The sequence below is a fragment of the Oryctolagus cuniculus genome, chromosome 5 (genome assembly GCF_051225735.1).
Source record: "Oryctolagus cuniculus isolate XC-2025 breed Fujian yellow rabbit chromosome 5, ASM5122573v1, whole genome shotgun sequence".
Classification (NCBI taxonomy): domain Eukaryota; kingdom Metazoa; phylum Chordata; class Mammalia; order Lagomorpha; family Leporidae; genus Oryctolagus; species Oryctolagus cuniculus.
Window position 1 is genome coordinate 163,360,211 of NC_142871.1, and position 24,783 is coordinate 163,384,993.

Here is a 24,783-nt window from a genome sequence, read left to right on the forward strand (position 1 = left end):
ATCCCGTATGGGCACTGGTTCAAGTCCTGGCTGCTCTGCTTCTGATCCCACTGCCTGCTAATGCACCTGGGAAAGCAGCCAAAGATGGCTCAAGTGCCTGGGCCCCTGCACCCATGGGAGAGACCCAGATGAATTCCTGGCTTCAGCCTGGCCCAGCCTTGGCCATGGCAGCCGTTTGGGGAGTCGACCAGCAGATGGTAGCTCACTCTCACTCTGTCTGTCTCTGTCTCTCTCTCTCTCTGTCTCTCCCTTTGTAACTCTGCCTTTCAAATAAATAAAGCTTAAAAAGAACTGCAGTCAGGCCGGCGCTGCGGCTCACTAGGCTAATCCTCCGCCTTGCGGCGCCGGCACACCGGGTTCTAGTCCTGGTCGGGGCGCCGGAGTCTGTCCCTGTTGCCCTCTTCCAGGCCAGCTCTCTGCTGTGGCCAGGGAGTGCAGTGGAGGATGGCCCAAGTGCTTGGGCCCTGCACCCCATGGGAGACCAGGATAAGTACCTGGCTCTTGCCATCGGATCAGCGCGGTGCACCGGCCGCAGCGCACCGGCCGCGGCGGCCATTGGAGGGTGAACCAACGGCAAAGGAAGTCCTTTCTCTCTCTCACTGTCCACTCTGCCTGTCAAAAAAAAAAAAAAAAAAAAAAAAAAAAAGAAAAAGAAAAGGCAAAAAAAGAGCTGCAGTCATTTGTAGAAGGGAGGGTATTTCTCAAGATGTCTCATGAAGCATGACAGCAGTGCTGTTTCACATGGAGTCACACGTGCCTGTGCATGGGTTCCACGTGGAAAGAAAGTAGTGAAGATTAGGGGCTGGTACATATTTTTGTGCATTAACATGAGTTTAGTTATTTGCAAAGCTGTTTCAAACCCATGCTAATTCCTGTACATCTATGGGAAGTGTGGTCTCACCAGGATCTGGTTCATACCTGTCACAATTTACATATCTGACAACTCAGTTTAAAGAAATGTTGGAATAGAGTAAAACTCACGGTTCTCTTTTGTTTTTAGCATCCACATCTAGCTTTCATAGTGGTTTCGGGTTAGTATTTTTACTAATGTTTTTCCATAGATCACAAAATTAGGATATCTTCTTGAGTCAAAAGAAGACCACTGTGGCAGACTCATGGAAGAAAATGATGAGTATCAAAGACATTTAGGCAACTTAATAAATAAGGTACGAATTTCCTTACAGAGATATTTGCCTTTGAAGAACTATGCCAGGACCTGGCGCTGTGGTGGAGCAGGTAAAGCTGCCACCACCTGCAGTGCCAGCATCCCATAGGGGTGCTAGTTCAAGACCCGGCTGCTCCACTTCCAATCCAGCTCTCTGCTGTGGCCTGGGAAAGCAGTAGAAGATGGCCCAAGTCCTGGGCCCCTGCTCCTTCGTGGGAGACCCTGAAGAAGCTTCTGGCCCCTGACTTCAGATCGGCACAGTTCCGGCCGTTGCAGCCATCTTGGGAGTGAATCAGTGGGTAGAAGACTTCTCTCTCTCTCTCTTTCTCTGCCTCTCTGTAACTCTGCCTTTCAAATAATAAATAACTCTTTAAAAAAAAAAAAAGAACTGTGCCAGACATTAAAATAATAGAATTTTTGAGCCAAAAAGAATCTGAGATGATATGGCACATTTTCATTTATCTCTTACTTCAAAATCCTGTTATAAATTGCCTCCATTAGTCTTTTAGCTAGGAACTAGGAAAGAACATTGTGTGTGTCTACCCATTCTGCTACAGGCAATTTGAAGTCTTTGCCCTGCTACTTTACTTTCAGAGTAATAATAAATCTTTCCAAGCTAGTGGTCTAGTTTAGTGTCTAAATTTAATTTTTTTTGAAAAATTTATTTTCATTTAATTTACAAACAGAATGACAGAGAGACAGAGAGAGATTTTCCAATCCCTGGTTCACTCCCCAGATGCCTGCAACAGCCAGGGCTGGGCCAGACTGAAGCCAGGAGCCAAGAACTCAATCTGGAGACCTGACGTACTTGAGCCATATTCGTCTACCTTCTAGGATATGCATTAGCAGGAAGTTGGATTGGAAGCAGAGTAGCTGGGACTTGAATAGGGAACTCTGATATGGGATATGGGTGTCCCAAGTGGTGACTTTACTGCTGTGCCAAAGGCCCACCCCTAATCTACCTTTGCAAAGTTTCACTGACTTAAACCATGTAGACTGACCATTAGTTGACACATGTCCCACTTCTGTGGAAAACGTCTGAGTTACAGTTGACTCATTTTACTTTCTCTGCTTGATGCATAGTCATGCTGTCATTCTGTTTGTATTCATCTTTCTGACCTCAAATTGGAAGGAAGCTGTTTTGCCTATGATGAAACTTTAATTGATGGCGGTCAAATAATTGAATTTGTAGAGATTTTTTTAAGAAGCAAAACATAAAATTGGAGTTTCTCCAAGTGTAATCTGTTCAGCTTATGTTTTTCAAGGTTACGTCATATGAAGAAATCATCAGATGTGCTGACCAGAGGCTGGAGATGTCCCACTCCCAGATTGCTCTGTGAGTAGAAAAGACTTCATCTTTAGTTTTGTCAATGTCAGTGTTTTATTTTACTCTCCAGCTTCTGAGTTCAACTTCTCAAGCTCCTGGAGACAGGGAAGGTATGCACTTTCACAGATTAAAACCATTCATTAACACAGCTGTGTCTGGACTGCTTGGACAGACTCCAGCAGCAGGTTGTTAGCTGCCTTTCTCAGAGCACCCTCTGGGTTTTAAGGGTGGTGAAAGAATTAGCGAGAAGTGGCTGGCGCCACGGCTCACTTGGCTAATCCTCTGCCTGCAGTGCCGGCACCCTGGGTTCTAGTCCCGGTTGGGGTGCCAGTTCTGTCCCAGTTGCTCCTCTTCCAGTCCAGCTCTCTGCTGTGGCCCGGGATGGAAGTGGAGGATGGCCCAAGTCCTTGGGCCCTCCTGGCTTCAGATCGGCGCTGCGCACTGGCTATATGCACCGGCCATTTGGGGGGGTGAACCAACAGAAAAGGAAGACCTTTCTCTCTCTCACTCTCTCACTGTCTAACTCTGCCTGTCAAAAAAAAAAAAAAAAAAAAGTAGCGAGAAGCATCTCAAACGTTTAGAGGACATTATCATAGTATTCAAGTGAAATAACCTTGAACTTTTTAGATTTTGTTCACAAAAAAAAGCTGCACACCTACTTGGGGCCGGTGTTGTGTGGAGCAGGTTAAACCACCGCTTGAGATGCCCTCCTCTGCTTCCATCAGAGTGTGGGTCCCAGTCCCAGCTGCTCCAAGTCCCATCTGGCTTCTTGCTACTGAGGCTTGGGTCCCTTCCACATGCCAGCCCCGGCTGGAGGTCATGGCTCCTGGCTTTGGCTATTGTGGGCATTTGGGGAGTGACCCAGTGGATAGCAGGTCTCTCTCTGTCACACTTTCAAATAAATAAATAAATAATTCTGAAAACATATCCACATGCAGTAGTATTTCAGGTACCAAATACATTCTCAAACCCAAGATAGCTTGAAACACTCCAAAGTTACTGTTTTCAAATTTTGTGTCTGTCGCTCCCCCTCTTCGTGGAGGAACGACACTAAACCCTGCCTAGGCTTCATATCTGAGTCATGGCACCATTATGTCGCTCCCCCTCTTCGTGGAGGAACGACACAGGACCCTGCGCTGTTCTTTCGTCTGCTCGGCCCTCCCCGGGTTTGCTGCTGGTTCTTCCCGGGTTGGCTACTATCCCTTCCACCTCCGTGGAAGGGCAGTTCCCCCTGGCCACATTCCCCACTTCCGCAGGGGAGCGGCACACCGCCGGCCGGCTCTTCTCGGGGGCTGCACGGGTGTTCCTTCAGCTAGATGTTCCCCTTAGATGTTCCCGGTGCATGCCGTCTCTCTCCTCCTTTATAGTCCTCTGCCAATCCCAACTCGGCTGCCCACACGCCGAGTACGCTGCTCTCCTCCAATCAGGAGCAAGTCCTACAGTTTATTGGTTGAACTGGAGGCAACTGTGCAGAAGCTGTTTACTTCTCTCCCAGCGCCATATTGTGGGAGAGCAGATGCATAGAATAAGTCTTAATTCCAGTAACTCAGTCTAGTCCGGATTGCTCCCCACAGTGTCCTTTTCACTGATTTCTTATCCTCACTAGTAATCTGTTTCTTCCTCCAACTTCATTTATTATATTGTGCTGGCTATCACAAGAGCTTAAACAAAAGGTCTAACCTTTCATAGCAGTCACTCCTCAAAATAGTTCTATAGAACTAACTCACCATAAGAGGATTGGAGGTGTGCGCATTTGTAGTTTGGAAAGTTTGATTTTGCTTTTCATTAATGTTTCTAAGCAGAACAAGTGGTAAAACCATTTTTCCAGCTTTTTTGGACTAATGCAGGCAAGTTTTAAATTTGCAGTAGGGGAGGATGTCGTGTGATCAAGAGAAGTAAAATTAGGCTCCTTTCTGCCTTAAAACCAAGGAAGATATGTGCACAGTGATCATGGCTTCATCAGCGTCAACATAAAATATAGACTAATATTTAAAAATAGGATCAAAGTGTCATTTTGACCATATTACTTTGGTCCACTTATTTTAAAAATTAAAACTCTTTTCAATATATATTTCAGGTGAGTGGTTGATCTAGTTGTGCTCAGAAAGAGGTGTGACATCAGAATTCTATAAGTTATTAAAGGTGATGTCTGTAGTGGCTGCTTATTAAATTCCCTTGAATGCATTTGTAAAAATACCGATGTCCAGGTACTACTCCTAAGTCAAATATGTTGGGACCCGAGCAGCTGTATATGGAGGGGTCTTCAAAAAGTTCAGGAAAATGTGTATTATGAAAAATCTACACGTGGATTTCAAAATTTTTTTACTCCAATAAGCTTACATTTAAAAAATGATTTATTTATATATTGATTTGAAAGGCAAAGTAACAGAGAGGGAAGAAGAGATGAGAGAGAGAGAGAAAGAAGAGTGCTTCCGTGTGCTGATTTACTCCCCAGGTGGTCTAAACAGCCATGTGGGCCAGCCAGCAGCCAGGAGCCTAGAGCTCCATCCAGTTTCCCACGTGAGTGCCAGGGCCCCAAGTACTTGGGCCATTTCCCACTGCTTTCCCAGGTGCATTAGCAAAGAGCTGCGTCAGAAGCAAAGCAGCCAGGACTTGACCCAGAGCTCTGACATAGGATGCCGGAGTTGGGAGAGGCGATTTAAGCCGTTGGGCCTCTTTAATTCCATTTTTCCATGAATTTTTTAAAGTACCACATATTTCACAAGCCATCTAGGTGATTCTGTTTTCTTTTTTTTTTAAGATGTCATTTACTTATTTGAGAGGTAGAGTTACAGACAGAGGGAGAGAGGGAGAGACAGAAAGGTCTTCTATCTGCTGGTTCACTTCCCAAATGAGCTGGGCCAATCTGAAGCCAGCAGCCAGGAGCTTCTTCTGGGTCTCCCACGTAGGTGCAGGGGCCCAAGTACTTGGGCCGTCTTCCACTGCTTTCCCAGGCTATAGCAGAGAGTTGAATCAGAAGAGGAGCAGCCGGGACTAGAACCAACACTCATATAGCACGCTGGTGCCGCAGGCGGAGGCTTAGCCTACCACGCCGGCCCCAGTGATTCCATTTGCTACAAAAATCAACCACCACTATCAGTTATCATGTGAGTTGATTTGCTTTAAGTGATCAGTGTGTGTGTGTGTTATCAAATATATTCTTACATCCTTTAAGGACAATATTTTGAATTGTAGTGAATTTTCTTTATCTGATTAAAAGATATTTGCTGCATCAGAAATTAGCAGATATATCATTAGAGTAATATTTAAACTCTTGCTAGTCTATTGATTTGGTTAAAGTTGGCAGTACTGGGGCTGGGGTGTGGCACAGAAGATTCAGCCGCTGCATTTGATGCTGGTCTCCTGTGACAGAGTGCCTTTCGGTCTTGGCTGCTCCACTTCCAGTCCAGCTTCTTTCTAAAGCGTCTGGAAAGGCAGTGGCTTATGGCTCAAGTATTTGGGCTCCTGTCACCCATGCAGCAGAGATGGATGGAGTTCCAGGCTCCTGGCTTTGGCCTGGCCCAGTCCTGGCCGTTGCAGCCATTTGGGAAGTGAACTAGCAGATAGATGATTTCTTTTTCTTTGTCTCTCCCCTCCTCTTTCTGTCACTATGCCTTTCAAATAAATAAATGCATCTGGGCAGCGCCGCGGCTCACTAGGCTAATCCTCCGCTTGCGGCGCCGGCACACCGGGTTCTAGCCCCGGCAGGGCGCCGGATTCTGTCCCGGTTGCCCCTCTTCCAGGCCAGCTCTCTGCTGTGGCCTGGGAGTGCAGTGGAGGATGGCCCAAGTGCTTGGGCCCTGCACCCCATGGGAGACCAGGAGAAGCACCTGGCTCCTGGCATCGGATCAGCGCGGTGCGCTGGCCTCAGCGGCCATTGGGGGGTGAACCAACGGTAAAGGAAGACCTTTCTCTCTGTCTCTCTCTCACTATCCACTCTGCCTGTCAAAAAAAAAAATATTTGTACATATTTATGAGGTACTGCCTGATGTTTCAATGTTGGTATATATTGTGTGATGTCTAATCAGGGTGAATATATCTATCTCTTCAAATATCTCACATTCTTCTATGATGAAAATATTCAAAATCCTATCCTCTAGACTTTTTTTTTTGAGGGAAATATACAGTATTTATTTGAGAGCTAGAGAGAAACATCTTCAGTTGCTGGTTCATATTCTAAACGCCTGGAATAGCCAGGGCTAGGCCGGTCTCAAAGTTGGGAGCCCAGAATTCCCGTGTGAGTGGCAGGAATCCAGGTACTTGAGCCATCACATGCTGCCTTCCAGAGTGTACATCAGAGGAGGCTAGAATCAGGAGCAGGGCCAGGACTGAAACCCAGGCACTGTGATACGGAACGTGGATGTCCCAAGTGGTGTCTTCCCTGCTGCACCAAACACCTGCCCCTCATTATGTTAACACTATCCAGAGTCATGTACTATGCAATAGAACCGCAGAATTTCTTTTTTTATTTATTTGAAAGGCAGAGTTACAGAGACAGAGGAAAGAGAGAGAGACAGAAAGAGAGATCTTCTATCCACTGGTTCACTCCCCACATGGCCATAGTTGATGGAGCAGGGCTGATCCAAAGTCAGGAACCAGGAGCTTCTTTCAGGTCTCCCATGGGGTGGCAGGGCTCAAGCACTTGGGCCATCTTCTGCTGCGTTCCCAGGCACACCAGCAGGGAGCTGGATCAGAAGTGGAGCAGCCAGGACTCAAACCGCTGCCTATATGGGATGCTGGCATTGTAGGCAGCAGCTTAACCCATAACGCCACAGCACCAGCCCCAGAAAACACCATTTTAACTTCTAAGAAATCACCTTTGTTTTAGACTCCACATTGGGTGAGATCATGCAATATTTTCTTTTCTGCGGTTGGCTTACTTCACTTAACATAATGATCACCAGACATCCGTGTTGCTGTGAATGGCAAGATTTCATCCTTTCTGTGGCTGAGTGGTATTTCACTGTGCATACAAATCACATCTTTCTAAAAAGATTTGCATGAACGAGTTACAGAGAGAGAGAGATAGACTGACAGACAGACACAGAAAGAGAGATCATCCATCTGCTGGTTCACTCTATAGATGGCTGGCAGTAGCCAGCACTGGGCCAGGCCAGTATATAAACAAATAGAGAATATCAATTGTCATTTTATATAGTCACTACTGCTTATACCCCCACCACTGGAACAACCTGTACAGGAAAAAAAAATGGATCCAATAATTTGAGTAGCTCGGAAAGAATCAGCAGTTCCTACGTGATGAACTGGAGTCACCATTTGAACTTAACCTGCTCAGATCCTCCAGTGACTCTAACCAAATATTGGTCTAGAAAATTCCACTTTAGTCCTATAATTCAACTGTTTCTTCCTTCAGCTTGGAAGAGAGAAATAAACATTTGGAAGATTTATTGAGGAGGCCCAGGGAGAGTGCCAGAAAACCAAGGTAATTTCCCTCCTTTTAAAAAGTAGTAGTGTCGTTAACTTTAAATATCTTTGTAGATAACAGATCTTGTCCTCATCTCTATGTAGGATAAAGGAGCCAGGTATGTGAAGGAGCGTGGTGGTTTTGCTCACATAAAACAGTTGCTGGATAAATCTTTTGGGTAGAGCCTTGCCCTCACAGCATGTACAGTGAGATGCCATGGAGATCAGGCGCTGAGACGCTGTCTGCAGCAAAGCCGCTTGCTCTGTTCTGACAACCGAATCTCCCCACACTGACATCAAGCTTTATAATCCGCAGTGTTCGAAGCGTCTCAGTAGCAGATGCTACAAGGCTGGTGCACAAACCCTATGGGGTTGGTTCAGAACGTTGTAGGAAGATCCAGTGGACTTCTTCCTGGTCCCATTCCTTAGGTGCTGGTAACACAGTTCCCAAGGGGCGGTACGTTTTCCCCACGTGCAGAGTTACGCCAGAGAGTGTGTGCCGTGAGCCCTGTTCCTCCGCTCACTCTGAAGTGTGTGAAGTGTGGAGAGCAGGAAGCTTGAGGAGGAGCTTGCCTGGACTCTGCTGTGTCATGGGCTTCCCTGCCCCCACGTAATTCTGTCTCCTTGACCTGAAGCCTTGTGCGAGGTCTCCAGAGAACTTTGAAGCATGGGCCCTAAAAACTGGGAGAGGCAGATGTTCGGTACAACAGTTAAGACTCTGCTTGGGTTGCCTGCTTCCCAAACTCGAGTCCTGGTTCTGCTCTGACTCCAGCTTCCCACTGCTGCCCGCCCTGGGAAGAGGCAGCAGTGATGGTTCAGGCAGTTGGGTCCCTGCCACCCATACGGCAAACCCAGACTGAGCGGAATGAACTCATAAATGGAAAAATCAATCTCTCTCTCTCTCTCTCTCTGCTCTTCAAATTCATTAAATAAAAGGAAGCTGGGAAGCAGAGGACTAAGAACTCCGTTGTGCCTAAGAAAATGAAGGAGGCTGTGGTGGCAGGACAGCAGGACCATTCGTGGGGCGGCTTTTCTCCCCAGTCTCATCAGGACAGAGGATGGGCTGGCGTATCCTGGGCTCTGCCCACAGTGGGGGGATCCTAGCACTGAGGAACCAGAAGAGAAGGAGGGGCATCAGGTGACCACCTGGAAGGGAAATGGATCGGCCGGAGTCGAGGGAGAGGTCGGTCCCTCACAAGCTCCAAAGAGAAAGGCTCCGCTTTAGCCACTGCCAGGCAGAGACCCTGACGCTGCCCAGCCAAGAAACAGCTGTCCCATTGCCTCCTCTGTCCTCCTCCAAATGGAGAAGGAGGTGAGCCAGGGGACAGCTGACCCCGACCTCGGTGCCTCTGAAGGCCGGGCGTCCACGGGCCTGAGAAGTCCTGTCTGTGAGTGCAGATTCGAAGATGCACCGTGAGCCTGGGCACCCTGAGTGCCTCACAGTGGGGACTGGTGCTGCCTCTCAGGTCCAGCCCAGGCCCTGCAAAGCCTGCGAAATCATTGCATCTGGCCCTGCCGAGGCAACTGCCGGCGGGACTCAAACTTCAGTGTCTGTATACCACGCTAATGTTAAGTTGATGTTTTTTTATGGGCTGCTGCTGATGTTATCAGTATCCAAATGGCCCTTGACAGAAAAAAAAAAAGTTCCATCCCTTTTTGTGAAATAAGCAAATGAACACATAAAAAGAAAAATCCTTGGGCCTGCTGTGTTCTGGCAAAGGAAAAGCTTCCCTTGATGAAAGAAGCCTACACTGGAAACCAGAGACAAAACCAAAGTTGCATTTGATTACATTGTGAGTCAGGCTTGCTTGCTACCATCTGCATTTGCCAGGAGATTGGTTTTTCTTCCTAAGAAGAAAGAATGTGGTCAGTTACTTTGGCTAAGTCTAGGTTAAAATCATCTGGAGGCCGTTTTGTGTTCCACAGGTGCCCGAACTGAAACTTCTAGTCCAGTGAGTGAGGTGTTATTCCTCCATTAAGTTTATTGATTTCCCCTGATGCATGGCAAATCACAAATAATAAAAGCTCATGTAACTGAATGTGGATCTTCTCTGATTGTGGAGAGAAACTGTTGAATATTTTTGTCAAGAATTGTTTTATTTTTATTTTTTTTTTTTTGGACAGGCAGAGTGGACAGTGAAAGAGAGACAGAGAGAAAGGTCTTCCTTTGCCATTGGTTCACCCTCCAATGGCTGCCGCGGCCGGCATACCGCGCTGATCCGAAGGCAGGAGCCAGGTGCTTATCCTGGTCTCCCATGGGGTGCAGGGCCCAAGGACCTGGGCCATCCTCCACTGGCCTGGAAGAGGGGCAACCGGGACAGAATCCGGCGCCCTGACCAGGACTAGAACCCAGTGTGCTGGCGCTGCAAGGCGGAGGATTAGCCTATTGAGCCACGGCGAGGGCAAGAAGAATTGTTTCAAATAAGAAAATTTGCATATGAATTTGCATGTGTTTCAGCCATTCAGACATCTTGGTTGCTTTGAGGCCCCTTTGTATAGATTTAGGCTGACCTGGAAGCAGGGGCACGAGATGGAGCGGAAGAGCTGTGAAGGCCCCTTCCCGCTGGTCAGGCCACTTGTTAGCAAGCCCCAGACCAACACAAGCCTTCTGCCACCGGCCCTCCAGTCCACTGACAGCATGTGTGCAAGCTATACACCACCTCTGTGTCCCCCCGAAACTATCCAGCTGCCTTTGCCACTTGTTGGAGGTGGAACAGGTGGAAAACAAGGACACAGGAGCCGACTCCTGTCTCACACGTCACTGCCGCCTTCAGTTCTTCATCATCGTCAAGGAAATTCATTAGGTTTTCAAGTCATAGCCACAACCTTTTCCTAAGAAAGACCTGTGAGGATGTGAGATGCAATGAACTGTGGCTCGGTATTTTATTTAAATGCAGTGAGAATGAGCCAGGTGTTACTGAAAAGCTTTATCTTAAGTCTGTAGGGTCTCCTAGTTCTGTCCTAAACAATTATTTCTTGAAAGTGAAGGGGAAAATATGCTAAATAATGGCATACTGTTCACTCTGTTCACTATTTTAGTCTCTTCTCTCTCTGTCTTCTTTTTACATTATTTTCTATTTCCTGCAGACCAAGAAGATTAAAAAACCATTTGAAGTCCATGACCGTGGTAGGCCATCTTTTTTAAAACTTTTTGTTTATTAATTTGAAAGGCAGACAGACACAGAGAGGAAGAGAATGCGTCCGTCTTTGGTTCAATCCCCAGATACCCACAACATCCGTGACTGGGGATGAAGTTGGAGCCAAGAACTCAGTCCAGGTCTCCCGCATGGTGGCAGGGACCCAATTACTTGAGCCATCACTGCTGCCTCCCCAAGGTCTCAGTTGCAGGAAGCTGGAATCCGGGGCTGGAGGCAGGCATCAAACCCGGCACTCCTTCTTTTCCCTGCCTCTTGCCAGGAGGGCTGTGTAGCCCTGCGCCTGTAGCTTCCTGGCCTAGATGCTCCTCCACGTGGCTGGTTCCTAGTGCTCGAGGTGCAGATGTGGTGCAGCCAGCTGCTGTCGGCTGGAGGGCCAGTCGTGCACGGTTCTGTCTTGCCATGCACGCTCCAGCTCCAGATGCCTCTTATTCCCTGAAGTCGGTGAGAAAGCTGACAGCCATGTTGGCACTGTCCTCGTGGAACCTTGGTAGCATGTACATTAGCAGGAAGCTGAGCAGCAGGACGCAAACCAGCACTCCACACCAATGCCTGATCCAGAAGGCGAGGCAAGAAGCTTGACCTGCTGTGTCCCACGCGGCTCCTGCTTATGTCGCATGCGTTTAGTGTGCCACCTATACTTTAGTGTTTCCTCTTAGATTAGCAATTCTTAAAATTTTGCTATATTTACTTCATCTGTAAATAACATGGATACACACATCCATACTATTTATCTTGAAAGCAGAGATATTAATGCCACTTAATTTGGGATTCAAGAAAAGGACTCTAGAGTAAGAAAAAAAGGCATATTATTATGTAAAGGGGATGCTACTCAGATATTAAAAAGAATGAAATTATGATGTCTGTTGCAAATGAATGGAAATGAAGATGTGATGATGGTTTTATAAATACAGGCATTGATTCAACCTTATCCTGTACAATAAAATTAGGTGTACTTTGTTGTATGCCACTTATGCCTCAAGAAAACGATTATGCTGAGATGGTCACTAAAATAGGTCTTTTGGGAAAAATAAACTAGTCCCTGAGTGTGAATAAATGTAAAAACCAAAACCAAAACCAAACCAAACCAAAACAAAACAAACAAAAAAATAGGCACTCCGATGTGGGACGCAGGTGATTTACGTGCATCTTTTTTTTTTTTTTTAAGACTTTTTTTTTTTGTTGTTATTTAAAGGCACAGTTAGAGAGAGGCAGAGGCAGAGAGAGAGATCTATCTGCTGGTTCACTCCACAAATGGCTACAACAGCCAGAGCTGGGCCGATACAAAGCCAGGAGCCAGGAGCTTCTTTTGGGTCTCCCACGAGGGTGCAGGGGCCCAAGGACTTGCACCATCTTCACTGCTCTCCCAGGCCATTAGCAGGGAGCTGGATTGCAAGTGGAGCAGCTGGGACTCGAAGTGGTGCCCATATGGGATGCCGGCACTGCAGACTGCAGTTTTAACCCATTGCGCCACAGCACTGGCCCCCTGGAAGATTTTGATAGACATTATAAAAATGTTATACTCCCATGTGATGTGACAGTAGCACAATGTTACATGTTCCTGAAGTTACGTGTTGGTAATGTTCAACTTCCCATTCCTCTCCACCCCCAGATGAGGGCCTCTTCTGCCCCTCTCACAGTTTGTCCTGTAACTGGAAGTCTCTCCCTCTGAAACTGTTCTTGAATCAGGCCCTGGACCTCATTCCCACTGCTGCTGCTCCATGTGGAGCCGCCACCGTTTCACCTGCCCTGTCCCAGTCACCGCCCATAAGTGCCGGCTGTGCCTCCAGCTTTGCACCCTTGCGCTCCAGCCTCTACAAGTAGACAGGGTGATCTTCCAAAAGCAAGATAGGATTACACCCCTCCCTTGCAGCAGTCCCTAATCACGTTCTCTATCGAATCCCAGCTCCTTAACATGGCATAAAGGTCTCTGTGCTCCAGTGGCACTTGCCTTTCTATCCAGTCCTGTCATATGCACCATCCGTCTCTAATCACTGGCAGCTTTCTAAACATTCCCTCTTATTTCCGTGCCTTCTCGTTGCCACTCATGCGGCTTCCCCTACCTACTGGTGTATTCTTCTCCAGTTTCTTTTCTCACACCAGTCCCCACATCAGAACCACCTGCCAGACCAGGAGCCATCCCTCCCCCATCCCCCCAGTGGAGCTGACTTGCTTCCTCCACATGGGCACACTGTCCCCTTTGACATCACAGCACCTGTTAAATGTCATTACCGTTCTCTGCTTACATGTCTTTGCCTTGCCTTTTAGTGTAGAAATGTCTCATGTTTACTGTGGTATCCCTAAGTACTTATGACAGATACTACGAAGAGTCTTCAAAATGTTTACAGAAAATGTATGTTACAAAAAAACTTCATACCTGTATTAGCTTTCTGTTACTATGATTTAAATACCCAGCAAAAGCTGCTTATGAAGGAAAAGGTTTATTTTGCTCACTGTTTTGGAGGTTCGTAGTCCAAGATGAGACAGGCCCCACTGGTCTGGTTTCTGCGGGGCTGGAGGATGGTGCCAGCAGTGTGGAGGAGCAATCCCATGGTGAGCCAGGAAGCAGAAGCTCACCCAGGCCCAGCTCACGGAGAACTGCCTTCCTGGGACACACCTCCAGGGAGCTAGGGACCTCCCACTGTGCCACCACCTAGAAATCCTGATTGGATTAGGATTCCATGCCGTGCCATTGATTTAGCACTCTGGAGTCTAACCATCTGCCTAAGTTGGGGAGCCAATCATGTCAAACTGCAGCAGCACCTGAACAAGTGGATCCTTCCACCCCGTTTTCCATCCTTCTTCTGAAGACCCCACACAAGTAACAGTGACTTGGAGCTAAGGCCAACATGAGGCCTGCTGCAGTCGTTCCTGACAGAAGAGAGAGCTGCCGCAGCCCCTTTCCCCCACTCCCCACCCCCTCAGGTCTCTACCCATGAAAACCAGGGCCTGTTTGTGACACAGCTGTGTGCAAGAGGGGAACAGTTGATCAGGCATGTCTCCATGTGCTCCTCCCGCCCCGCCCGGAGGTCTAGCTCTTCTCACAGTTGAATTATGAGGGTACAGAATCCTATCAGTTCTTCATCCAGATCCTTGCTTTTTATGTAATCTGCCAGCTGGCAAACAGATCAAGGAAGATGAAACTCAATCAACTTCACGCCTCTTAGTGTTCCTTAGTGGGAGAAAGATCGAAACAAACACAAAATTAGGGGGAGCATTGTGGTACACGGGGTATAGCTGCCACCTGTGATGGCATCCCATATAAGCTTTGGATTGAGTCCCAGCTGCTCTGCTTCTGATCCAGCTCCCTGCTAATGCACCTGGGAAGGCAGCAGATGACGGCCCAAATGCTTGGGCCCTGCCACCCACATGGGAGACTCAGTTGGATTTCCCAGCTCCTGGCTTCAGCCTCACCCAGGCCTAACTGTTGTGGTCATTTGAGGAGTGAACCAGTGGATGAAAGATCTCTCTTTTCCTCTGTTTCTCCATCTCTCTTTCAAATAAGTAAGTCATTAGAAAACCCTACAAATGTTAATTAACTACAGAATGAGTGTCATCCGTGTAGTTCATCTCCCTTCGTACTTTCTTTGCGCTGCTTTCCCATATGTAATCAAGAGTTGGCTGTTGAGGAGTTTTGTCACTGAATGCTCGTCTTTCCCCAAATTTAAACCACATTTTTTCTTTAATTTTTAGGTATCAAATATTTTTAAAGGAAATATAAGTTAATTTAGATTTTTTAAAAAATATTTTATTTAAAAAGCAGAGTTACAGAGAGGCAGAGGCAGAGAGAGGGAGAGAGGGTGGGGAGAGGGAGAAAGAGAAAGAGAGGTGTCTTCCATCTGCTGGTTCACTCCCTAGATGGCTGCAATAGCTGGAGCTGTGCTGATCCAAAGCAAGGAACCAGGAGCTTCAGGGACTCCCACACAGGTGCAGGGGTCCAAGGACTTGGACCATCTTCCACCGCTTTCCCAGGTCATATCAGGGAGCAGGATCAGAAGTGGAGCAGCCAGGTCTTGAATTGGTGCCATATGGGATGCCGGCACTGCAGGCAGCAGCTTTACCCACCATACCACAGTGCTGCCCTTAATTTAGATTTTAAAGAGGCTGAAAATTAAACATTAATCATTCTGTTAAAGATTCATTTATTGGGGGCCAGCGCTGTGGTGTAATGGGTAAAGCTGCCACCTATAGTGCTGGCATCCAATATGGGCGCCCATTCAAGTCCCGGCTGTTCCACTTTTGATCCAGCTCTCTGCTATGGCCTGGGAAAGCAGTAGAAGATGGCCCAAGTCCTTGGGCCCCTGCACCCACGTGGGAGACCCAGAAGAAGCTCCTGGCTCTTGGCTTCAGATCGGTGCAGCTCTGGCCATTGCAGCCAATTGGAGAGTGAACCAGTGGATGGAAGACCTCTCTCTCTCTCTCTCTCTCCTCTCTCTGCCTTTCCTCCTCTCTCTGTGTAACTCTGACTTTCAAGTAAATAAATAAATCTTTAAAAAAAAGATTCATTTATTTTTATTTGATTGGTGGAGTAACAGAGAGAGGCAGACACACACACACACACACACACACACACACACACAGAAAAAGAGATCTTCTATCCTCTGGTTCACTCCCCAGATGTCCACAACATCTAGAGTCAGGTCACAGCCAAGAGCCTAGAGCTCCATGCAGGTCTCCCCTATGGGTTGGAGGGGCCCAAGCGTGTGGGCTATCTTCTGCTTTCCCAGGTGCACTAGAAGGAAGCTAGATGGGAAGTGGAGGAGCTAGATGGATATGAGTATGCAGGTGTCCCAAGTGGCAACTCAACCCTCTTTGCCACAGTACCCACCCCAGCATCATTCTTGTCAATCAGTCCAGGAGGAGTCATTACTAAGTATACTACCCAAATCAATCCATACAAATGTACATTGAAATCATATAAACAGGGGCCTCACTGTGGTGTAGTGGGCTAAGCCCCCACCTGTGGTGCCAGCATCCCATACAGGCGCTGGTTCAAGTCCCAGCAGTTCTAGTTCTGATCCAGCTCCCTGCTATGTGGCCTGGGAAAGCAGTAGAAGATTGCCCAAGTGCTTGGGCCCCTGTACCCTTTTGGGAGGCCTGAAAGAAGCTCCTGGCTCCTGGTTTCAGATCAGACCAGCTATAGCAGTTGTAGCCATCTGGGAAGTGAACCAGTGGATGGAAGACCTTTCTCTTTGTCTCACCCTCTCTCTGTTTATAACTCTACCTCTCAAATAAATAAATAAAATCTTAAAAAAAAAATCATATAAACAGGTTTCACAATTCAAAAAAAAATGCAGTTACTTTTATTCTGATTTCTTCCTGTGAACAACCCAAGATAGTCCATATTTTACCCTAACAAAAAGGTTACTGTTTTTAGTGGCTTTGTTCACACAAATTCTGGCATAATATGATGCTATTTTTTTTTGAGATTTACTTTATTTGGAAGGCAGAGTGGTGCAGAGAAAGAAAAGAGAAGGAGAGAGATCTTCTGTCTGCTGGTTCATTCCCCAAATGCCCACAGCAGCCAGGAATGGGCCAGGCAAAAGCCAGGAACTAGGAACTCAATACAGGTCTCCTATGTGGGTGGCAAAAACCCAAATACTTAGGCCATAATCTCCTGCCTCCCAGGAGTAGCAGCAGGAAACTGGATTGGAAGTACAGAGTAGCCAAGACTCAAACCAGGCTTTCCCGTGTGGGATGCCAGCCTTCGAAGCAGTAGCTGAACCCAGTGTACCATGGTGCCTGTGCCTCACTGCTGTCTCCAGTGGTGCACAAAGTAGTCATGGGTTTCACTGCAACTTTTAATTTCCCGTCTGGGACATCCTCTTTCTCTCCAGGCAGGCAGGCAGGCAGGCAGGCAGGCTCTTCCTAACATCAGCAACTTTAACAGACACTGACCCTGAAGTCCTTTGGAACTCAAACCCAGATGGAAGGAGAGGACTGGCCCCTTAAGATCCAGTCCTTGTCATTTCCACTATAGCAGTTTTGAGGAACCAGCTCTGAGTTTACACAAAGGAGCCAGAGACAGCAGGTGTTGTGAGATGCATCAGAAAAATGAATGTGTATAACATCTAAGTGATCCTTTTGCTGAATCCCAGAACCTGGCTGGAGGTATGACTACTGAGTGGAAGGGAAGAAAGTATTTTATTTTACCAAAGTTAATTTTGTACTTGAAGTAGTAAATACAAGAGCAATATCCTTGAAAGAAGTGCTAGAGAAAATGAAAGATATTATCATTGTTTTTTTTTTTTTTCTTTTGGACAGGCAGAGTTAGACAGAGAGAGAGAGAGAGAGAAAGGTCTTCCTTCCATTGGTTCATTCTCCCAAATGGCCGCTATGGCCGGTGCGCTGCACCGATCCAAAGCCAGGAGCCAGGTGCTTCCTCCTGGTCTCCCATGCAGGTGCAGGGCCCAAGGACCTGGGCCATCCTCCACTGCACTCCTGGGCCACAGCAGAGAGCTGGACTGGAAGAGGAGCAACCAGGACAGAACTGGCGCCCCAACCGGGACTAGAACCTGGGGTGCCGGCGTCGCAGGTGGAGGATTAGCCAAGTGAGCTGCAGTGCCAGCCTATCATTGTTAATGTTGAAGAATTCTGTAAGACAGGTCTCATCTGAATTCTGAAGCAGAAAATTTGTTATTTCTCAAATTCAAAAAAATTGCAACATAACTTATAACAAATTAGGAGAAATACAGAGTGAATTGCAGCTATACCAGTGTTTCACAAAATAAAGCATTGGACACTTTGAAAGTGATTCGGGTTTTCAAAAGACATTATTCTAAGTTTCATGGGATTTTCTAGAGATAATTAAAATAGGCAGCTTTTGAGATAAAGATGGATGATGCAGCATCTGGACTCTGCACATAGCTGGGAACACAGGTTGTGTGCCAGCAGGACTGTATGCAGAAGTGCCCGCCGAACACGTGTCTCAAGAGACGTTTGTGATCTTCCTCCCACAGGTTGTCTGAAAATGAATGTGCCTCCCTCGGCGTACTGCTCAAGGATGCAGCGTCTACACCAGTCTTTCTTTCAATAAACAGTTAATGACTTTCAGTAAACTCTGTGACAGGTTCTGTGCCAGATGCCTAGGACCCCACGAGAAATGAGCTGGAGGACGTTATCTACTGGGGGAGGGAGCTAAGTGGGCTGTGCTAGAACTGTGTGTGTGTGGGGGGGTAACCTCGAGACAGCCATTGACTGTGTGAGCCAAGGCCATCTCCTCCCCTGACAGTGTGTACCAAGACAGAGGACAGGGAGAGCCTACGCTACAGTGCAGGCCCAAGACTGTTCATTCCCGAGACTATAGGCAGTGCCTGGAACAGGGCAAGAGATGAAGATGGCCATGTAGAATGGTCTGTGCCTGCTAAGAAATGCAAACTTGGTCCTGACGAGGATCTCCGAAGGCTTTTAGGGAGGGGAGCGATGTGGTCTGGTGTGCATGTTTAAAAGATCCTCCTACCAGTGACGTGCGTCGTAGGTTGGTCGGGGGTGGCACAGAATCAGGAGTGCCCGTGGCGCTGTTCCAGCCCTGAGCAGGGAGGACGGGGGCCTGCAGCTCAGAGTGGCAGTGCATGTGCAGAGGGAGATGTCGATGCAACGCCACTTCAGAGGGAAAAGGAAGAGAGGTGCTCATGGGTGAGCTAGGGGAGCGTAGAGAGAGGCTCCAGGAAGCCAAGCAGAGCTCTCAGTGGACGTGGCCAGTTGAACTGAGAAGACGAGGGATGCGTGTCGGCTGTGAGACACAACGTGTGGAGATGGTCGGTCAGCGGCTGCATCCACGCCGAGACGGCTTCAGCGGTCAGGGAAGAGCTGAAGAAGGAGTGGGCGGGAGTGACGAGGGACACGACGTCTCGGTGGAGAAAGGAGAGACTCGGTCCTCCAGCATAGCAGAGGGGCCGACACTGCCTCGCTAGGCTGGGCGATGGGACAGCAGGACAAGTGCCCGAGCAACTGCGAACTTTGGCAAGGTGAGTCACGGAGCCCACGGCCTCCACTGTCTTCCTGAGGGGAGAGCCGGCGGCTGGAAATAGTCCCCGCTTCTGCCTTCACAGCAAGGCACCATGACGATTCCTGGCTTAACCGAGGCTTTCTGCTCCTTCCTCCGGTCTCCGCCCCCTTTTCTGACCCTCGCGTCTGCTTGAGGACCAGCCCTATCAGTTTTTTTTTTTTTAATAAAAGATTTATTTGAAAGTCAGACTTACAGAGAGAGGGAGAGACATAGAGAGAGACCTTCCGTCCGCTTGTTCACTCCCCAAGTGACTGCAACAGCTGGGACAGGGCCAGGTTGGAGCCAGGAGTTTCTTCTGGGTCTCCCACATGGGTGATAGGTACCCAACTACTCGGACCTCTTCTGCTGCTTTCCCAGGTGCACTAGCAGGGAGCTGGACTGGAAGAGGAGCAGCCAGGACTCCAACTTGTGCTCATGTGCTATGCCGGTGGCTTAGGCTGTTGTACCACGCGACCCTACCCCCCAGTTTCTGTTTCTGAAACAGCACCCTGTTGCTGCCTCCTCTAGAGGGGATACTGTGTCCTCACATAGCAGAAAGCTCAGAGGGCCACAGGGGCCCAGGCAGTTCCCTCCAGCCCCCCCCCACCTTTTTTTTTTTTAAGATTTATTTATTTATTTGAAAGACTTACACAGAGAAGGAGAGACAGAGAGAGAGAGAGATAGGTCTTCCATCTGCTGGTTCACTCCCCAATCGGCCGCAACGGCCGGAGCTGCACTGCATCGATTGAAGCCAGGAGCCAGGAGCGTCCTCCGGGTCCCCACGTGGGTGCAGGCGCCCAAGGCCTTGGGCCATCTTCCACTGCTATCCCAGGCCATAACAGACAGCTGGATTGGAAGTGGAGCAGCCAGGACTCGAACCAGCACCCGTATGGGATGCCGGCACTGCAGGCAGCACTTTACCTACTATGCCACAGCGCCGGCCTCCCTCCAGCCCTTTTATATGGTTGCTAATCCTCCTCATGATGGAATAATTTTCTAATGGTCCCACATCTTCAAACTCTCACACAGGGGTTTAAGTTCCAGCATGTGTATCTTAGAGACATGTTCAACCACAGCAGGAGCATAACTTTTTATTGGGATAACTGCCCTCTGCCTCCTGGTCTTGGTTCCTTTAGTTGGTTAAGTTAAGCTGTACCTGGGTTGAGTGCCTCTGGGAACATGTTTAATTACGGATTTCCATAGTGCTCTCCAGGTCACTCCCCTGCCCACTCCCATCACCTCCCCCCTGTTCTGACCCTGCAGCCCCCTGTGATAATCGCGCCCCTCATTTCTGATGGGGGGGGCGGGACATAGCCTCCGTTCTCATCCTCTCATTCCTGTCACCATCAGCCCAGTTCCTTGGCCTTGGTCCCCAGAGCATAGCTGACCAGCACACTCCCTGCTGCTCTGGTAAGGGAGCGTCCTGCAGGCCCTCTCACAGATGGGAAGCAGCTGGGCTCTCTGGCCTGTGGCAGGCCCACACTCGGGTCAGGCAGAGGAGAAGAAAGCCATGCTGAGGTGGAGGGGAAACCAAGGGGCTATGGCTGTCGTTGAGCTTAGGGAAGCGAGTGTTCACCAGGGGAGACAAAGGCTCAGATGGAAAACATTCAATCTAGCATGGTTAGTGAAGTGAAAAAATAAAAGCTGGGCTGGCACTGTGGCATAGTGGGCTAAGCTTCCACCTACGGTGCCAGCGTCCCATGTGGGCACTGGTTTGAGTCCCCGCTACTCCACTTCTGATCTAGCTCCCTGCTAATGGCCTGGGAAAGCAGTGGAAGGTGGCCCAAGTGCTTGGGTCCTGTACCCATGCAGGAGACGCGAAGAAGCTCCTGGCTCCTGGCTTCAGATCTACCCAGCTCCAGCGGAAGGAAGACCTTTCTCTCTGTCTCCCCCCTCACTGTCTATAACTCTACCTCTCAAATAAATAAATAAGGTATTAAAAAAACAAGGGCTGGCTCTGTGGTGTAGGAGGTAAAGCCACCGCCTGCAGTTTCAGCATCCCATATGAGCACCGGTTCAAGTCCTGGCTACTCTACTTCCAATTCAGCTCTTTGCTATGGCCTGGGAAAGCAGTAGAAGATGGACCAAGTCCTTAGGCCCCTGCACCCTCACTGGAGACCCGGAAGAAGCTCCTGGCTCCTGGCTTCAGATTGGCACAGCTCTGGCTGTTGCGGCCATCTGAGGAGTGAACTAGCTGATAGAAGACCTCGCTCTCTCTCTCTGCCTCTGCCTCTCTATAACTCTGCCTGCCAAATAAACAAATCTAAAATATATAAATAAACAAAAGATAAAAGCCCAGACAGAATACGCCGAGAAGAAAATTGAGAGCCCAGACAGCGAGCCGAGCAAGGAGACTGCTGCGAGGGGCGCCAAGGCCGAGCGGGAGCCGGTCTCCACTACAGGCAACATTCCGCTTGCTGCCGTGTTGCTGGGAGCCGTGGGTTGGAGAAGCGGACATTAGTGTGCTCTAGGAGGAAAGGCCGACCTTCAGGATCACGGGTCCTCAAGCAGGAGACAGGGTCCACGCTGCAAGTAGCGGCCACGTGGCGAGGCCGAGAGCCTTGTTTTCCTGTAGCCAAAGAAGGGCAGAGCCATTGTCCCGGCAGGTGAGGGGTGGGTGTCTGCTGAGTGGTCAGGGGCTACCATTGCACCTGTTCTTCTCAATGCTGTTTCACCAGGGGAAGGAACACTGGTTCACACCCCAAATATCCACAACAGCCAGGGCTGGACCGGGCTGAAACTGGGAGCCTGAAACTCTCTCTGGGTCTCCCAAGCACTCGCGCCATCTTCTTCTGCCTTCCCAGGCACATTAGCGGGAGCTGGATTGGAAGCAGAGCAACCCGGTGCTCCAGTATGGGATGCCGGCATGGCAAGCAGCAGTCTAGCCCAGTGAGCCACAACACTGGCCCTAGAGCTGCAGTTTTAAAGCAGAGGCCAGAGTAGGCCTCACTGAAGGGTGACAGTTGAGGATTCCCTGGGGGAAATACAAGAGAAAGACAACCAATGCTTAATACTGAGGGAATCCTAAGTAATCAAAGGAAAAGAGTGCTCTTAAAAATTCTTAACAGGGCCAGCGCCGCGGCTCACTAGGCTAGTCCTCCGCCTGCGGCGCTGGCATCCCATATGGGTCCCTGGCTCCTGCCTTCGGATCGGCACGGCTCCAGCCGTTGTGGCCATTTGGGGAGTGAACCAATGGAAGGAAGAGCTTTCTCTCTGTCTCTCCCTCTCACTGTAACTCTCTCTCTCAAATAAATAAAATCTTTAAAAAAAAAATTCTTACCAATTCTGTGGGACCAAAACAACAACCATGGGACATCAACGCAGGTTTGCCTGAGCCCTGTGGAAGAGTCACCGGGATGTGGAATATTGCTGGAAAACCAAGAGATGGGTGCAAGGTGAGAGAGACTGTGGGGAACATTTGGGAGGACTTCCATAATCAGTGGATCTTTTAATTCCATAAAACAAGGATTGGAGCCAGTTAGGGGGCAGAGCTCCTAGGGTGGGGGCACCCAGGGAAAGCTGCGCCTTTTGGGCAGAATGTGGGTCACAGCCAAGGAGAATTTGAGTACCCAGGGAAGTCGTGCAAGGCTCTTTTCATGTCCTTATTTTCCCTAACTTAATCACATCCAGAGGAGCCACACTTTATTTATCCCTGCTTCATCTTTTTTTTTTTTTTTTTTTTGGACAGGCAGAGTTAGTGAGAGAGAGAGAGACAGAGAGAAAGGTCTTCCTTCTGTTGGTTCACCCCCCCCAAAATGGCCGCAATGGCTGGAGCCGTGCCGATCCGAAGCCAGGAGCCAGGAGCCAGGAGCCAGGTGTTTCCTCCTGGTCTCCCATGCGGGTGCAGGGCCCAAGCACCTGGGCCAGCCTCCACTGCACTCCCGGGCCACAGCAGAGAGCTGGACTGGAAGAGGGGCAACCGGGGCTAGAACCAGCACCCATATGGGATGCCGGCGCTGCAGGCGGAGGATTAACCAAGTGAGCCATGGCACCATGTCCCTGCTTCATCTTTAACACATGGTGTCTTAATTCAGTCCTAAAAAAACCCATCGACCCTGGAGTGCACGTCACAGGTGAAGCCTGAATTAAATCCTGACAGGTTCAGGCTGTGTCTACACATGACCTGAGAATGGTGGTGACACAGACCTCCCAGAATCTCTTTACCATAGGAATGCAAAGTGGTGCCCCAGATGTCAGTCTTCTGACGGGGAACCAGGTCAGCGAGACCCCGTGCAGTCCCGGCAGTGACTGAGTGTAGCAGGATGTCTGTAGCTTTACCTTCCATCGTCCCTCTCTGGTGAGGAGAGCAAGTTAACCGAGGACGTGTTTGTCAGAGAGCTTTCAGGGGGCAGGCTTTTAGTCTAGCTGTTGGGAAGCCCCTATCCCATAGGAGGGAGAGAACGAGCCTGGGTTCGACCTGGCTCTGGTCCGCTGCCAGCTTCCTGGGAGGCAGTGAGGATGGCTCAAACAAGCGGGTTCTCGCCGTCCATGCGGGAGACCTAGACCGAGTGCCCAGCCCCGCTCCAGCTCCAGGCAGTGTGGACAGTTGGGGAGGTGAACTAGTGATGGAGCTCTCTCTTCATCGCTCATCTTTTTGCCTCTTTGGGCCTCTCAGCCTCACAGATAAGGAGAAAGAAAACCCGGCAGATCCCAGGAGCCCAGAGCAGGTCAGACTGGAAACCTGAAGACAGCAGGTGCCCCAGGAGCGGGAGATGGCCCTTGTCCCTGCAGTTCAGCCACGTCGGGGCAGGTCAGGGGTCTGGTGGCGGCGGCCCAGCGGCAGCGCGGTAGCCATGCATCTCATGCAGTCCCGCACGGGCCCAGTCCTGCGCTCCCGGCGCTCAGTCCCTGCATGGACACCAGATGGGCGACGCGGGTCGAATGGGTGCCCCCGGTGGGGGACACAGGTCGAATGGGTGCCCCCGGTGGGTGACGCGGGTCGAATGGGTGCCCCCGGTGGGTGACGCGGGTCGAATGGGTTCCCCCTTGTGGGTGACGCGGGTCGAATGGGTGCCCCCGGTGGGTGACGCGAGTCGAATGGGTGCCCCTCGTGGGTGACGCGGGTCGAATGGGTGCCCCTCGTGGGTGACGCGGGTCGAATGGGTGCCCCCGGTGGGGGACACAGGTCGAATGGGTGCCCCCGGTGGGTGACGCGGGTCGAATAGGTGCCCCCGGTGGGCGACGCGAGTCGAATGGGTGCCCCACCGTGGGTGACGCGGGTCGAATGGGTGCCCCTCGTGGGTGACGCGGGTCGAATGGGTACCCCCGGTGGGTGACACGGGTCGAATGGGTGCCCCCGTGGGGGACGCGGGTCGAATGGGTGCCCCACCATGGGTGACGCGGGTCGAATGGGTTCTCCCTCGTGGGTGACGCGGGTCGAATGGGTGCCCCCGTGGGGGACGCAGGTGGAATGGATGCCCCACCGTGGGTGACGCGGGTCGAATGGGTTCCCCCTCGTGGGTGACGCGGGTCGAATGGGTGCCCCTGGTAGGTGACGCGGGTCGAATGGGTGCCCCCGTGGGGGACGCGGGTCGAATGGGTGCCCCCGGTGGGGGACGCGGGTCGAATGGGTGCCCCCGGTGGGGGACGCAGGTGGAATGGGTGCCCCCGGTGTCTGACTATGCCAGGCCCTCGCCAGGCTTACAACTCTAGAAAGGCACAGAACTTCCAGAACTTCGCCCCTGAGAGACACGGCGGGCAGACAAGGCCCAAGGATTCTGCATTG

The 24,783-nt window shown here is 49.8% G+C and overlaps 1 protein-coding gene across 15 annotated transcripts in view; it reads left to right on the forward strand.

The window, feature by feature from the left end:
* CAGE1 (cancer antigen 1) overlaps window positions 1-18,129 on the forward strand; it is a 51,923-nt gene extending 33,794 nt beyond the window's left edge. For 7 of the 15 annotated variants that reach the window (XM_017344881.4, XM_089334473.1, XM_089334474.1 and 4 more), the window contains 4 exons: window positions 1,062-1,166; window positions 2,431-2,501; window positions 7,867-7,935; window positions 18,031-18,129. In XM_017344881.4, coding sequence (XP_017200370.4) covers window positions 1,062-1,166; window positions 2,431-2,501; window positions 7,867-7,935; window positions 18,031-18,115 — 330 coding nt within the window. In that variant the 3' untranslated portion in view covers window positions 18,116-18,129. Of the gene's footprint in view, window positions 1-1,061; window positions 1,167-2,430; window positions 2,502-7,866; window positions 7,936-11,003; window positions 12,137-18,030 lie in introns of those variants that run through there. The other 8 variants (XM_051855866.3, XM_089334468.1, XM_089334466.1 and 5 more) reach the window with 7 other exon arrangements.
* The last annotated feature ends 6,654 nt before the right edge of the window (window positions 18,130-24,783 follow it).